At 37.6% G+C, this 15252-nt stretch overlaps 1 protein-coding gene across 3 annotated transcripts; it reads right to left on the bottom strand.

The window, feature by feature from the left end:
• Window positions 1-6059: 6059 nt before the first annotated feature.
• LOC141440860 (uncharacterized) lies at window positions 6060-14536 on the bottom strand. 3 transcript variants are annotated; one of them, XM_074105433.1, is made up of 7 exons: window positions 14141-14534; window positions 13616-13719; window positions 11136-11381; window positions 9230-10657; window positions 9041-9153; window positions 8632-8775; window positions 6062-7844 (listed from the first exon to the last, which is right to left on the bottom strand). In XM_074105433.1, the coding sequence occupies exons 1-7, from the start codon at window positions 14307-14309 to the stop codon at window positions 7673-7675; spliced, it is 2376 nt and encodes a 791-aa protein (XP_073961534.1). In that variant the 5' UTR covers window positions 14310-14534; the 3' UTR covers window positions 6062-7672. The 3 variants fall into 3 exon arrangements, with proteins under 3 accessions (XP_073961535.1, XP_073961536.1, XP_073961534.1); XM_074105434.1 differs by lacking the exon at window positions 11136-11381 and having other exon boundaries at window positions 6060-7844; window positions 14141-14536; XM_074105435.1 differs by lacking the exon at window positions 13616-13719 and having other exon boundaries at window positions 6061-7844; window positions 14141-14222.
• Window positions 14537-15252: the final 716 nt, after the last annotated feature.

Genomic DNA, 15252 nt, shown 5'->3' with positions numbered 1-15252 from the left:
TTTTACAAAACGACCCCGCAGGCAGAGGGGCCTTAGTAGCTGTTGCGGCGCCCGGAAAATTGTAAGCCGCGCGCGACGCTGCGCTGTGTGTGAGCCGTAGCGGACGGCCGAGTTTGCATTTTACGTTCAACTTATTAAAGTTGTATTAACAAGGTATGTTCTTTTTACTAATAACTGTTAATTTGTGATCGTGTTATTAAAGATGCCTTAATTATTATTTTATATGCTTCATTTGTGAGCAACTAATAATCTCAATGGAAAGATAATTTATTTTGGAAAGTTAAAAGTTTAATTCATTTGAAATTTATAATTTATTAATGCTAAAATATGCCAACTTTTATGAGTTGATCTAATATATTTTGAGAAATAAATTTAGTGGCAAATATCAATTTATTTGACCATGTATTTATTAATGTTCAATTTTAATGTAAATATGTGGACAGGGTTCTAAGTAGGGTGTGTGGACTACAGACACAACCATATTTTATTAAATTAGTTCTATTGAAAGTGAACTAGGAGTTTGGTAGTGTCATTTGCCAAGTTAAATTATTATTATTATTATTATTTTTGTCAAATTTTGGTTGTAATATTTTATGTCAATGCGATTAAATTTATAAGGCATTAGCCTTCAGTATTTATGATGATGACTGGTCAGGCTAATTTTATTTAATTATTTTTTCTGACATATGTTACTTACATAGCGAAGGTATCATTTCTTTTGAAAATCCATTCACAGATTGGAACCTCTTACACAAAATGGATAATATATTACTCAATAGGCTATCAACTATAGCTAGCAATATTGATATGCTTGCTCAATCTGAAATATGTAGCAATATTCAAAACCTCGAAGAAGCAAAGATTCATGCTGCTAAATTGAAATCCATGTTAACTCGATTTGAGACTGAATTACTACAATACTTCAACCTGTGTAATGAACCTGATGCTGACGAAATATCAAATCTTACTACAATACAGCTCAAAGGAGAAGAAGTGTTAGCAGGAATGACTGCCAACATCAACATTAAATCTGACACTAGTGCTACCCGGACTGTGACTTCTGATAGAAGACTTAGCAAACTACCTGAGCTTAGTATACCTACCTTCAGTGGGAATCTACTAGAATGGCACCAATTTTGGGATCAATTTCATTCATGTATTGACCAGAGAAACCTGTCTGATGTCGACAAGTTGATGTACTTGAAGGCATCACTCAGAGGCGAGGCTAAAAAGACTATTGAGGGTTTGGATACTACCAACAAGAATTACGGAATCGCGATATCTACTTTAAAGGAGAGATATGGCAAAGATGATCTAATTATTGACGCTCATTATTCTACATTATATAAAATCAAAAGAGCAGAGAAAATTGAGGATTGCCGGAAGACATTAGACGAAATAGAGAGACATATTAGAGTTCTTCATTCGCTGGGAGAGGATATTAGTCATAATCATCTCAGATTTATGATAATGGAGAAATTTCCAGAGGACATTATATATGAGATTAAAATGAAAGTAAAGGCCGAATCAATTGAGGACTTAAGAAAACAGCTAGCAGTTATTATTACTGCACGAGAAGATGCCAGTAGAATCTTCTCTGAACAATCATTGAAAGAAAGTACTCAGTATACAGCGGAGACATTACATGTGAATAATGTATCAAATAATGGTAACAGACAATTCATGAATGCAAGACATAATAATCAGAAATTTAACAGGAGTAAACGAACATTTCAATGCCACAGCTCAGTGAATTCCAACTTCAACAAGGACAGTAGACCTCATAAAAGGAGATACGAACCAGAAAATGATAGAAGACATTTTGATAACAAAAGGAGCAAGTATAGCTGTTTCTTTTGCCAAGGACAACACTATAACGATAGATGTAAGCAAGTCAAAACCTTAGAAGAGAGAAAACAAAAGCTTAACAACCGATGCTTTAAATGTTTTCGCCTAAACCATTTTGCCAAGCAGTGCAAGGAAAGGAAATTAAAATGTCCACATTGCGGACAATTCGACTCGCACAATCAAGCCATATGCCCTGAATTATTCAAAAGGGAAGATCTATCTGCTTAGATTTATCAAAATTAACGTAACTCTGCTATTCTTGTGGACAGACAGCCAGATTGTCATTGACTGGTACAACTCACATAAGCTATTGACACCATTTGTTTCAAGACGGATAGAGGAGATTAAGAATAACAAAAACCTAAGGATGATAGACACTTCGCTTGTGGCCGCAGAGGGTCCTAACCTAAGGATGATAGACACTTCGCTTGTGGCCGCGGAGGGTCCTGCGGATATAGATCATTCGGTTACTGCATCTTCAGAGTTAGACATGAATCAGTTGAATGTTTCAGCATCATCGGATACTGGATTGGAAACGTCGCAGGAGCACGAACTAGTACAAGGTACCACGACCAAGAAAGACCTAATAACGGCTTGGAGACGAGAGTTTACGTGAAAGATATAATAATTCTCATAAGGATGGAAAGTGGGGAAAATCATCTCTCTCGTTAAGGGACCTGACGGACTATGCAGAGTAGCGAAGGTGAGAGTAGGTGATAAGGTGTTCACACGATCCATTGCTCATTTGTACCCTTTAGAAATAGACGTCACCGATCAGCCACATAACATTCTTCAAGACACGGAAACTTCAAACAGAATCGAAGCTCAAGATGAAGACAACGGAGAATCAATCAGTATTCCAGCTACTGTGATTAATGACAGGATTGAAGTAGACGAATTCAGATCTCAGTTAACACCCACTGAACACACTAGGGTAGAAACGATTCCTAACATGGATACGAATATGGATGTGACCGATAAACGTTTGGATATGACAGATGACATGGATATAAGTTATGATTGTGCCTTGAGTAATGACCTGGACATAAGCGACGGAGAGCAGTCGACGGAGGTGGAACAGGATAAGAAACGCCGAGCTGCAGTTCGAGCCCTGGAGAAGATCAGGGAGTGGACTCGCGACTTGATGACGTCACTCTAACTAGCTTCCTCGTCGGGAGTGTCGTGAGCTCCGACTCACGAAAGAGGTAAACGCTTTATCTATGGTTATCTTGTCTATGAATATTGTCTGTGGTTAGGAACCGTTTAATTTAAATGTCAAAGTTTTTCTCACAAGCACTAATATTCAGTGTTTTATTAGTTGAAAAGTAATAACGTCTGTAATAGCAGCTGGTGAAGCAGCTGCAACTTCCTAAGAGCTAAGTATCTAGCATAGTTTGTTCCTTGCTAAATTTCATCTTTTACTTCATGCGTACTTGTATGCGCTTTACTTCGGAGCTATCAAGCTACTACGGGATTGGTTATTCCGAACGCTAAGATAAACTTTGTGTGCTTAGCATTGCCAAGCACGCTTATGAATACCCTGTTTAAATGAAAGGTTTCCCTGTTTTCTCGAGAATTCTAGGTTGATTAAGTCCCATACTGAACGCGCCGGAACTGGTCAGTTACTTGGAACTGGGTTCGAGTTCGCGGCTTATGCGTGGCGTACGTTATTGCAGGTAATGTTCTATGTGCCGCGATATACGGTAAATTCGCCTTATGGGACAGAAAGGCAGCCAGGTGGAGGCTGGAGGGTCGCCAGGTGACGGCAAAAGAATGGTGCTTGGAGTTATGGTTTAGCACACAAAGCTACAAAGGCACTGTTTATAGTAATCTGTACACCAACTTTCAGTATCGGTCAGGTTGCTGACCACCTAAAGTGTAAGGAACGAATTATGTCAAGGCATTGTTGCCATGGACATGTGGCTCTCTAGTCAGAGAGTCATGTGTTGTATTACTTCCACAGGAGGTGACGGGAGCATAGAGATCTAAAGACCGAATATTAGCGAAGCAGATGTAGTACGATGTCTTGAGAGTTTAAGAGCTTACCTTGAGCCATACATATGGCATGATAACTGCGCGGGAATAATATATAAAGGTATGAACTTGCACTTGTTATAACCAGCAATTTGCCTTTTAAACAATCATATAGAAATCTGAGTTACATCCCTTCCCATATGTGCGGCGCCGGTCTTCGTGTCAGCTGACCGAGACGATGTAGGTCGGGCGCGTGGATCGGCGTCACCACAACTTCAATACTAAACACATACTAGTAAAGATGGGACTACAGGACAATGAAGTCTGTAGAATATGTGGCGAGGAAGACGAAACAATGGAACACATTATGTGTGAATGTGACGCCCTCGCCAGATCAAGAATGAGACTCTTTGGCGACGGATACCCCGCACCAGGAGACTTTAAGGCACTACCGCTACGTCAAATCATCCAATTTATGGACGAGGTGATAAGGCAATAGAGTAAGTGCGTAGGAGGGGTAATTACACAAAAGATCCCTACGGGTCGAAGTGTATCCGCAAGGACCCCTAACGATAAGATAAGATAAGATAAGAGGTTAGTTGGTTCACTTCGCGTTGGCTCAGTGATGAATTGGGTTTTGTCAAGTTTTGTTATTGCATTTACTAATTGGTCATGCTCGGAGGCCACAAACTCAGAATCATCTATATCTTCCATGGTTTCTCTTAAGAATAGTTTTTAAAAACACACGACCGACCAACTAGGACACAGCTAAAGGCACTTTAATGAGAGCTATCGCGAATGAATTCGCCGCTAGAGGCGCTGTGTAGCATGAGGTCTCCGAAATGTCAAATCTCATAGATTTTGGGTGAGCTACGCGGGTTTATTTATAATTAGAATAATTTTGTGAATATTTTGCAATATCTGAAATTAATTATGACAAATATGCGTTCCGGGGCAATGAATGTATGTGTTTTGAGACAGTTTTGTCTTTCGGAAACCTTTGTCCTCCCTTTTTTCCGAACAAAACAGGGACTATGCAACACTGTGGCATGCTCGATATTTATATGGTACGGTTTTAAGGTGTATTAAATATGATTTTAATCTAAACTTTGTTTTCACGCCAGTAATAACAGACTTTTAACACCATACTTAAAAACCTCACGCACGCAATAGTGCGCCATCTAGTGAGACAAAAAACGATAGCCCTCAGATTCTGACCTGACACTGACACTCGGGATGTTTGATATCTATTCGATAAATTTTCGACAATTTTCCACCGATTAATCGACATTTTACCATTTTTTTTAAAGTGAAATAAAATGGGTGTCACTATTTCCCGGCCGCAAAATACCGATATGGAAATACCGACATGTTATTTGGTGTATACGCCCTTAGCAACTCTTGTCCGTTTGACACCAGTATGGGCGAGTACACATAATATCGGGTCGGTATTTCCATGTCGTTATTTTAAGGCCGGGAAATAGTGTCACCCATTTTTATTTCACTTTAAACACATTTATACTGTAAAAAGTTTCAATTTCGCACCTAGAGTGTTCCGTACCTCCTTATAAAAGGCGGTGTAGATGTAGAACGCGGAAAAGCGGTATATCTGGCAACACCGTAGGAATGTTCGATATCGATTCGATTAATCGACTAATCGATACCATAAGCGCCCTTCATCGATTAATTGAAATCGACACGATCAATTAATCGATTATTTCGCCATCGATAACCATCCCTATCTGACACTACTCTTTGCTACTCACTCTACTCCTTTGCTCTACTCTCTACATATTAGTAATCTGTGCTGTGACTGTCTGTCTGTCTGTGTTAGTGTCATCCTTCTCACACTCCTGTTAAATTAAATTTGTATGAAAGAGACCGCACAGTGAAGTTCGAAACCTATTACCATCACATCCTCATCTTTCAGCTCGAGAAACTATTGTGGGTAGGTAGTCGTTTTTAGACTGTTCTGTTCTATGTTTTCAACAAAAACTGTTCATATCCGGCAAAATATTCGTCCTGTGTAAGTATAACGTATAACCAGGTAAAACTATGATTTCAATCGATTCAGCGCAAAAAATTAAACAGAAAATGACACCTCACTCGCCTTGTTTGTTATATTTGCATTTTTTAAACGTTGGCCCCTGCCCACTCAATAATATACGAACTTAATTAAATTTAAATTAAAACCCAAAGATAATTCTAGTAAAAATATTTATTGATTTTCGAATTGAAATTTCAAATGTGAGGAAAAATTCATAATACATATTACCAAATAAGATAATAATGTCTAATTAAGAAATAAAATTGTAATTTACCTACGTCCCTTTTAAAATTTAATAATTTTTAGCAAGAATCTCGTTTTTGCGTTGTAGATTTTTTAATGGACAGGAAAAATATTAAAAAACCTATTTTTAAAATTGCAAAACTTAATTATAAATATTAGTATTGTCATCTGTTACATTAAAAATATTCTCAATTAGGTATATTAGATCATTAGTTGGTAAAATAATAATGACTTTATATTATACTTAATTATGAATTTTATTGATTTTGCACGAATCAACATTTTGTCTACAACATAATTTTGACCCAACTTTTTCATGACGAAAGATTTATTTATTCTAGAGGTACTAAATGTTTTAGAAAAGTTAGTCTTTAAAAGTTTAGAAATGAATAAAATGCACGTCATAGAGAAAAGCTAATAAAAATTGATCATAAAAATATATTTCACAATCCCATTGAGGGGTAGGTTATAAACATAAATCATTAGATAATAATAACTAAATTTAGGACTCTTCGTTCCTTACATTCTTAAGTACCTGGGCGATCGAGCTTCGCTCGGGCTAAAACTCGATAACAAACGATATATATATATACACACACATATACATAGATATATATTATTACAAAATAATTGTTCGTTTAAAGGTATTACAAATAGCCTCCTCGGAACCCTTTGTAAAGGAATTATTGTAATTTTAAATCAAACTCTATCATAAATTACATAAAGTTTGATGTTCATAAATCAATAATTTGACTTGGGCGTTAGGAGGATAGACCGGGTACGGGTACCTGCAGGGCTACTACGAAACTCGAAACTCGAAGTTCGTATCGTACCGTCCCTCTCGCTCTCGTATTGAACAGTATAAGTGTCAGACGGACCGCACGACACGAACTTCGAGTTTTGAGTTTCGTAGTAGCCCTGCTGAATACGGTGACCCTCGCTTCGATAGCACAGTCGTTTTTTACAAGTTGGTATGTACTTACTTACATAGTAAGAGAACGAAAGGAAAACCCCTTGGACAAAATGAAAATATCACGTGTTGTGCAACTTAAAGACTTCGACACGAGCCCCTCTTTTCGTTTTCCGACCTTTAAGTAAGTACAAATTAAAAATATCTTAAAGCTGTCATTGTTGTACAATTTACGCACTAACGGTTCAGGTGCTGGTGTGAAAAAAGGAATCAATGAGAAAAGCATGATCTGTCAAATTGAATGGTTCGCACATACTTACCAGTGTTTCCTCCCTTCTACGCTTTAATTTTATTGGTATTGATAAATCATCTTATGGTTTTAAATTGTACTGGAATGACCGCTGCAAAATTAAGGAGAACTCAATTAGGTACCATCGGCCAAATAAATGCTCTATCAATTTTTAAACAAGTTCCTATACAAACGATTATCCACAGACCACATATTTGGCTGATGGTACCATAGAAGTCCTTAATTAAAATTAGCCCAAGTAAAAAATAGATGTGACCATAATAACATATTCTTCATCGCCATTGATTTTCAGAGGCAAGGCAATAGACCGCGTGAGGAATACTCCAGGTTCTGTAACGAATTAGTCAGAGGATGAAGATGATTCATCCGTACCCCGTCTCCGACGTCTCTCACGGGAAGCGGGGCCTTCTTCTGGGTCCTGGTTCTCTTGGTCCTCGTCGTTACGGTTGTTCTGGTTTCGGCGATTGCGGTACAGCCGAGCCTCATCAGTGCACTTTGTTGTTATAACACCCCTGGGGAATGAGAAGAAAGATAGTCACGAGCCAAAGTATAAAGGTATATAAAGTATCCAGGTACCTTACCTATACAAAGTATGCAGGTTCCACCAGAGTCTTGGTTATCATAAAAAGAATTGCCCTAACTTAAAAACATATAACAGATTTGGCATAATACCACACACATAACGCATAACTTTGAAGTGACTAAACTTAATAATGAAAATGCATAATGCTTAATACGCACAATAATGAATTACACTACACGTCATGTTGAAAAACGTTAGCGTTAAGCCTAACTGTAATTCTGCTAAAAACATGCATTTTTTTATTTTACTTTAATATTTACATAAAGTGAATAGGCAGCTTAGTACCTATTGCATCAGGCAGAGGCAGCTTTACCTATGGTGAAAGATGTAAGTACATTCGTTGCATACGGGCGCAGCGCTGTTAGGGGCGCCTGTCGCAGCACTTTCAATGAATAGAACCTACGCCCGTGTTATGACACCGTCACACACGCGGGCGCTACATGGGCTAGAGACGCCACTGGCATCAGGACCGAAAGCCTAAACAGCATAGAAACGGGAGCTCCACGTAGCTCCATCGACGTTGTTATGTTACGTTATACCTATTACGTTCTTTAATCGTGCTTAATTTAAGCACATTAATATGTCATCTTATTTCACGAACTATTAACGACTTAACTATTTTTTTTATGAAACAAACATTAAATATAATCAAGATTCATGACTATGTTTAACTGCATAAATAACGCTATTTCTATTCGTCTTGATATTTAATTTACCTTATCCATTGTTTGTGAGCCCCGCATCTACTACGAACGGTTTCCACGATGTCCTCAACTAACTTTGGATCCAGACGTTTCTTCGCAACTTGGTGGGGGAAGGCGGGCGATGGTTTACCGCTTAACGAATGGGTCGCTAAAATTCTGTGAACAACAGATCAAATGTTAAAGTTTTTTTTTGCCGCAGCCAAGTATTTAACTTAGGCTATCTACACAAATATCAACAAAATGATCATGCTAAACGACGGACTATTGATTTAGTTCAAGTTGCCGAATACCAGTGTACTTACGTAAAAAATGACTATTCATTTTACTGCGGAATACTCTTTTCAAATCTAGAAAAAAGCTTAAGAAAGGCATGTAATAACTGGGACATTTATTCCATTTACTTATAAAATATGACTAATACCTTCGAGGAAATATAGCCTGCATAAGTTGTCTTGTGGCGGTAGTGTAAGTAGTCCAGTTTATATCATTCATAAGTCTTCTAGGTACTAAGGTGCGGTGAAACCCTATGGCAACCTGCGAAATTATTATATTTTAAAACACTACCCATGAAAGGCACCCAATATACTTTTAGGGTGTTTGAAATTATTACCATTTCCTCGTCACCATAAACACATCTTTGCGCTGCAGCACTTGGTTCTCCCGGAATGGTTGACTGAGCGGACACTCTGCGTACTTCTAATTTTCTTGGCTTTGGACTCGATGGCCTCGGGTCCACAGGAGCTGGTTGACGACTCGGCCCTGCAAAAACTGGCGGTTGCCTTGGCTGCACGAAATTTGGCAGTAGCCTTGGCTCCTCAATTACTGGCTGTACCATTGGCACTGGATAACCTGGCAGTTGCCCTGGCTCCGCGAAAACTGGCTGCACCCTTGGTTCTTCGTCTGGGTTACCTGGCAATTGCCTTGGCTCCTCAAAAACTGGCTGCACCCCTGGCTCTGGATAAGCTGGCAGTTGCCTTGGCTCCGGAAAAACTGGCTGCACCCCTGGTTCTGGGTAAGCTGGAAGTTGCCTTGGCTCCGCAAATACTGGCAGTACCCTTGGTTCTGGATAACCTGGCAGTTGCCTTGGCTCCGCAAAAACAGGCTGTACCATTGGCTCTGGATAACCTGGCAGTTGCCCTGGCTCTGCAAAAACTGGCTGTACTGGCACATTTTCATAGAAAATTTGAGCATTAGCATTTTCGTTTAACGCATTTTCCGCCACGGCTTCGTTGAAAACTTGCATATTTTCGTCAGGATGAACTTCTTCCATCTCTTGCATGTCCGCGTCCGCGAAAAGGTTGTTCTCGACCGCGACATGATCATTGTTCACCGCGAAATCATCATCCTCGACCACAACATAATCATAGCCAATGTCGTCTGCGACATACTCATTTTCGTCTGCGATGTTATCATTGTTGTCATGATTTTGGTCATTTACAACCAATTCTAGAGAATTTTGGTCCAAGTAATGATCATTTTCGTCGAACCTTTGGGCATTTACGTTTGAGTTTTGAACATTTCCGTTCGACTCATTAATAGTCTCATTTGAATCTCGAGTATTCTCGTTTGATCGTTTAGATTTAGCGTCCACGACTTGCACATTTACGTTTAAACCCTTCAATATGTCTATTAAATCTTGGTGTGGTAAATCCTCTGAATCGGATATATCAGATTCAGAATTATCTGACGAATCCAATTCATTCTGCTGTGACGATCCATTTCCATTGCGACTTGCTCTTAATTCTTCAATTTTCCCTAGCAACTTAACGAAATGACTTTGAATTTGTTTGACAAAAAGCATGAACATTTCTACAGTGGGTTTATGCAATGTTGGTGTTGGATCTGTCTGTGTAGTATTGTCGTAGACTATTTTAGGTGGCTTTTTGGGTTTTGGTGTGCTGCAGACCATGGAACGGCTTCTTATCATAGGTATACGATGACGGGTTAAACGCCTATCGCGACGGCTTACAGAAGAGTTCCTGCTACCGTGAGGACTACGTGATCGAGATCTCTCTACCAGCGGCGCCGGCATACGAATCTGAAAAATAAGATGACTATCAGCCAACTATGCTTTTGATTTCCGTTTTTAGTCCTTATTATGCTTCTATTAAATATTCCTTAATTTTTCTACATTTTTCAAAAGTAAAAAGTCCTAATCTATTAAAAACACAATTTTACATATGTACAGATAGTTTGTACAGATGTATTGTTGTGAAAAACGCTCATTTCGAGGCTTAAAGACTCGAACCCTAAAGACTCTCGAGGCTTAACGACTCAAAGCCCGCAAAGACGGTTTATTACATCCATACGCATAAAATAAGCTAATTTAATTCTCAAGTAGGTTACTGAAGTTCACTGAAGCTAATGGAGAAAGCAAAACAAATCAGAAATGATGCGATAAAATGCGATGGAAAAACATTATTCAATATATCTGTGTGAATATGTGACTTTAAAACAAACAAGAATCAAGTTTTTAAAAATAAATATCGTAATTGTAAAAATATCTCATTAATTACCTTTGGTCTAGTTTTATTCTCATCACTACTAGGGCTAGTAGTTGAGCTAGAAGAAGTATTGTGAATTGTGATAGACGTGATAGAGGACGAGGGCATGCTTGGGCTAGTAACGGATTGATTAGAACTAGATGAGCTAGGTGATGTAGGCATGTTAGGTATTCTGGGGAAGCGAAGCATGCATATTTTACTTGGACCAGGCAAACAATCCGAAAGCTCAGGCTCAGGCTCAGGCGCCATTTTTCTTTTCTGCAATACATAGTCAAACACATTATACTTAATACCTAGGTCAGAGAATTTAATCCAGTTTTGACATCCGGAAGATAATCTCGGAAAGTCAGAAGTGACGTTAAAAGTAAAAAACCAGCCAAGAGCGTGTCGACACGCCCGAAATAGGGTTCCGTAGCCATTACGAAAAAATTAAGTAATATTTGTGGGAGTGCGGGTGGGACGCTCGATTTCAATGAATATTTGCTCTTTAAAGTTGAATATTTTGCAACAAATCACTGAATCGAAAAATCGTGTTAGCAACCCCCTAATGGTTTTACCTATCCAACGATACCCCACACTACAAGGTTGGATGAGAAAAAAAAATCACCCACCTTTACGTCTATGGACCTATAATTATTTTTTTTAATTTTTTATTGTACCATTTTGTAGGCATAGTTTACATATATATTCGTGCAAAATTACAGCTTTCTAGCATTGATAGTCTCTGAGCAAAGCCGCGGATGGACAGACAGACAGACAGACAGAGACAGACAGACATGGCAAAACTATAAGGGTTCCGTTTTTGCCATTTTGATTACCGAACCGTAAAAAGGGCCCTGAGATAACAAAGAGATTTTTGTAATAAGTAATGATAAAATTCACGCTATAGTGGAATGTCAATAAAGAGTAGAAAATAGATGAAACGGAAGGATACGCGAGGAAATTTTTCGTGTAAGTAATATTTTAGCCACGCTCATAAAAATGGGTGCATTTACTCACATTTTTTAATCTGATAAGTAGGTACAGTCAGTATCAAAAGTAGCTATACACTTTCGTACTTTGTCGCTTTACAGCCACGCACTAAACGCCATGCAAGATTGTCAATGTGTCAATGCGACAGAGTAAAAAAGTGATCCGCTAATTTTGATGCTGACTGTACGATATTATTTGTCATACAGTAAAACTGGATAGTTATCATTATTTATCATGACCACTAAGTAGTCATTACAACGAACGGTACTCCGAATCGTTGAAATTTTACTAAATAGTACGTACAATGCCAAAGTCAAATATTTTTCTCTATTTTTTTTTATAAATATTTTTACGGTACTTTTTTAATTAACACAAAATACCACATTTGAAATCCTCACAGTAATGGGCCCCATATACGGTACGATTCGTCTGTACGATCGATCTATTGAAAATCGTGACGATTGATCGTATAGAGCCATACACTGTCGATTAATCGTAACGATATTCATGATTGCATGGGATTTTGTTGCGATCGACGATTTACTTCATCGAAGACGATGTCGGAGATCGCGATCTCCGACATCGTCTTCGATGAAGTAAATCGTTAACGATCTTGACATATACTATCGATTCGTGCGTCGTTTCGATCGGTCTGAAGCGAAGAATTTAATGTAAGTGAATATAGGCCCTATTACAATAAAACAATAAATTAGGAGAAAAATGCACCCTAATATAAGCAATTAATTTCTGCTCTTTATTGTCGTACTTTACCAACAACTTTGTTATCAAAAAAATATAATGGCAATCTTTTTTTAATAATACGATATATAAGGATATAGAAATACTAAGCCCATAATAAAGTCATGCAGCTTGAGACGTTTCCCTCCATTCCACGGCAAATTATACAGGGTATCCGGAATAATAATGTAGGAATTGTAGGAACTTCAGGGGTGATACACTGCAGTATTAGAAAGAGTTTGAACCCTAAATGTCTTAGTAAATTGATTGATATATTTTTTTAGAAATACACCGAACAAGGAACGATGCCGGTAGTTGATCAATAACATATAGACAAAAAAAATATCACACATTAGACTTCCGAATACTCCAGTGTATCAGAGAAGTTACTATATCGATATTTCGACAATCCCGCATAGTCAGTCAATATAGTTTTAAGCACAAAAGAGATGCAAAAATAAAGCTGTAATTGGAACACGGGAACGTTATTGCAAGCAAACAACCATAACACGCAACTTTAGTCAGGTAGGTAATTAATAAGAGATGCAAGGATTAGATCCGAGTATTATATCGTAACCCTGCTTATAAACATCAATCAATCATTTAAAAAAAAAAATTTATTCTAATACCAATACTGTGACAGTTCAAAGTTACCGCAGGGTTCAAACCAAGATTCGGGAAACGACAAATCTTTTTCATTTGCATCAACAGCTGCTGGTATCTCAAAGGCTAAATCACGGCATCCCTATTTTTCAAACACGCCATATTGAAGAAAAAATTACCATTTGCTTGCGGCACTTTTGCATACATTTCGACATGAGTGCCTTTACTTTACGACCCCTTCTAACAAGCTTCTTTTTGTGTTCCTTGAGTGTTTTCCTATTTTCTGTAAAAACACGCTGCATGAGTACGACATAAAAGAGTAGAAATTAAATAAGGGCGCCAGTTTCTTAGTAAAAGGCGCACTTTTGATATAAAAATAAAATGCTTGAACATGGCAACAACTGTATAAAAGAAATATTCCCATTTTCATCAGTTTTCTACTGCTTTAAGTCGTACACTAAATCTGGACATTTCATGAAAAGACAAATCCTTGAAATTATAGTAACATTTTATGTCCGTTCGATTCTATCATTAAACGTTCAAATAAAATAAATTTCATAGACCCAAAAATGTATATTGTCAATATGATTATATTCTTTTGCATAAAAAAACGGCAATAAAAATAAATTCTATTAAAATTTTGGGCTGTAGTTAATAAATTGGGCAGCGACGGTAGGCAGTTAGTTCAAGAAACAAAAACATACCCGAACACATCACAATTTTCGCACGCCGCTTTTTTTTACTCCGTTTATCACGAAAGCGTATATACTTCCCGAACTGCGTACAATCATTTTCCAACACATATTTCTTCCGTATGATTTTGTAAGTAGGATAAATATCTTGGTCCTCCGACCATTCCACGAGCATCCACATTGTTAAGTAGAAACTAAAATCACTAATAAATAAATGCAGTTGTGGCTGCGAACTGACTGAGGGGTTGTTTTGTCGTAGTCGTAGTGATAACGGTAAAATGAATTTACTGAATAAAATGCAACACAAATAACACAATGCTCCGAGTCGCTAGTACCTAATGCCAGAGATGAGAAGCGCACCCGGCCCCTCCGTACCGATTTTTGTCCCACCCTCCAAGTCCAAGATATACAAAAAAAACGTAACATCTCAGGCGTTTTCAACCTTTTGGTTTTAACGGCACACTTTTCGTTCATCAAAGTTTCACGGCACACCAGTAAAAAAAAGCCAAGTGCGAGTCGGGTACCTAAAGGGTTCCGTACAGTATACCCATAATTATGTATAACATAACGGACGGTATTCCCTTGACTTTATTACAACTTTTACTATAATTAAGTCTTAGTTTAATAGTATAACTAAAGTCAATTTTATTATTTCATTATTCATAATTTTTATTTTGTCTCATTTTCATTTTTACTAAATTACCATTTGCATAACTCTTGTTCTGTCGAATATTATTTCACCGAAAACTCAATTTGTCGATTCTTATTTTTAGTAACTAATCATCGTATAGCCGAATAACGTTTTAAGTAACATTGGATTGCCTTATATTGAATTATCATTATATTTGTTTTGCTTACTAACGATCTGCCTAATTTTGGAACCTAAATGTTTATTATAAGGTCAATTAGGTAGGTTAAAATTGAAATAAATTAATCAATCCATATAGAACCCCATCTATTCTACTAATTTTTAATTCGGTTCAAGCAAATAACAATACTAAGCATACAGCCCAGGGAATGGGTACCACGATGAGCGAATAGTATTTGACAACTCCTGATAGCCATATCTTAATATTATTATGTATAGATATACAGAAGTGTTAGCGAAGAGAAAATTTAAATCA

This window comes from Choristoneura fumiferana, chromosome 23 (assembly GCF_025370935.1).
Source record: "Choristoneura fumiferana chromosome 23, NRCan_CFum_1, whole genome shotgun sequence".
In the NCBI taxonomy this organism is placed as follows: Eukaryota; Metazoa; Arthropoda; class Insecta; order Lepidoptera; family Tortricidae; genus Choristoneura; species Choristoneura fumiferana.
The sequence above is the reverse complement of the archived record's forward strand: the minus strand, read 5'-3'. Positions and strand labels throughout refer to the sequence as shown.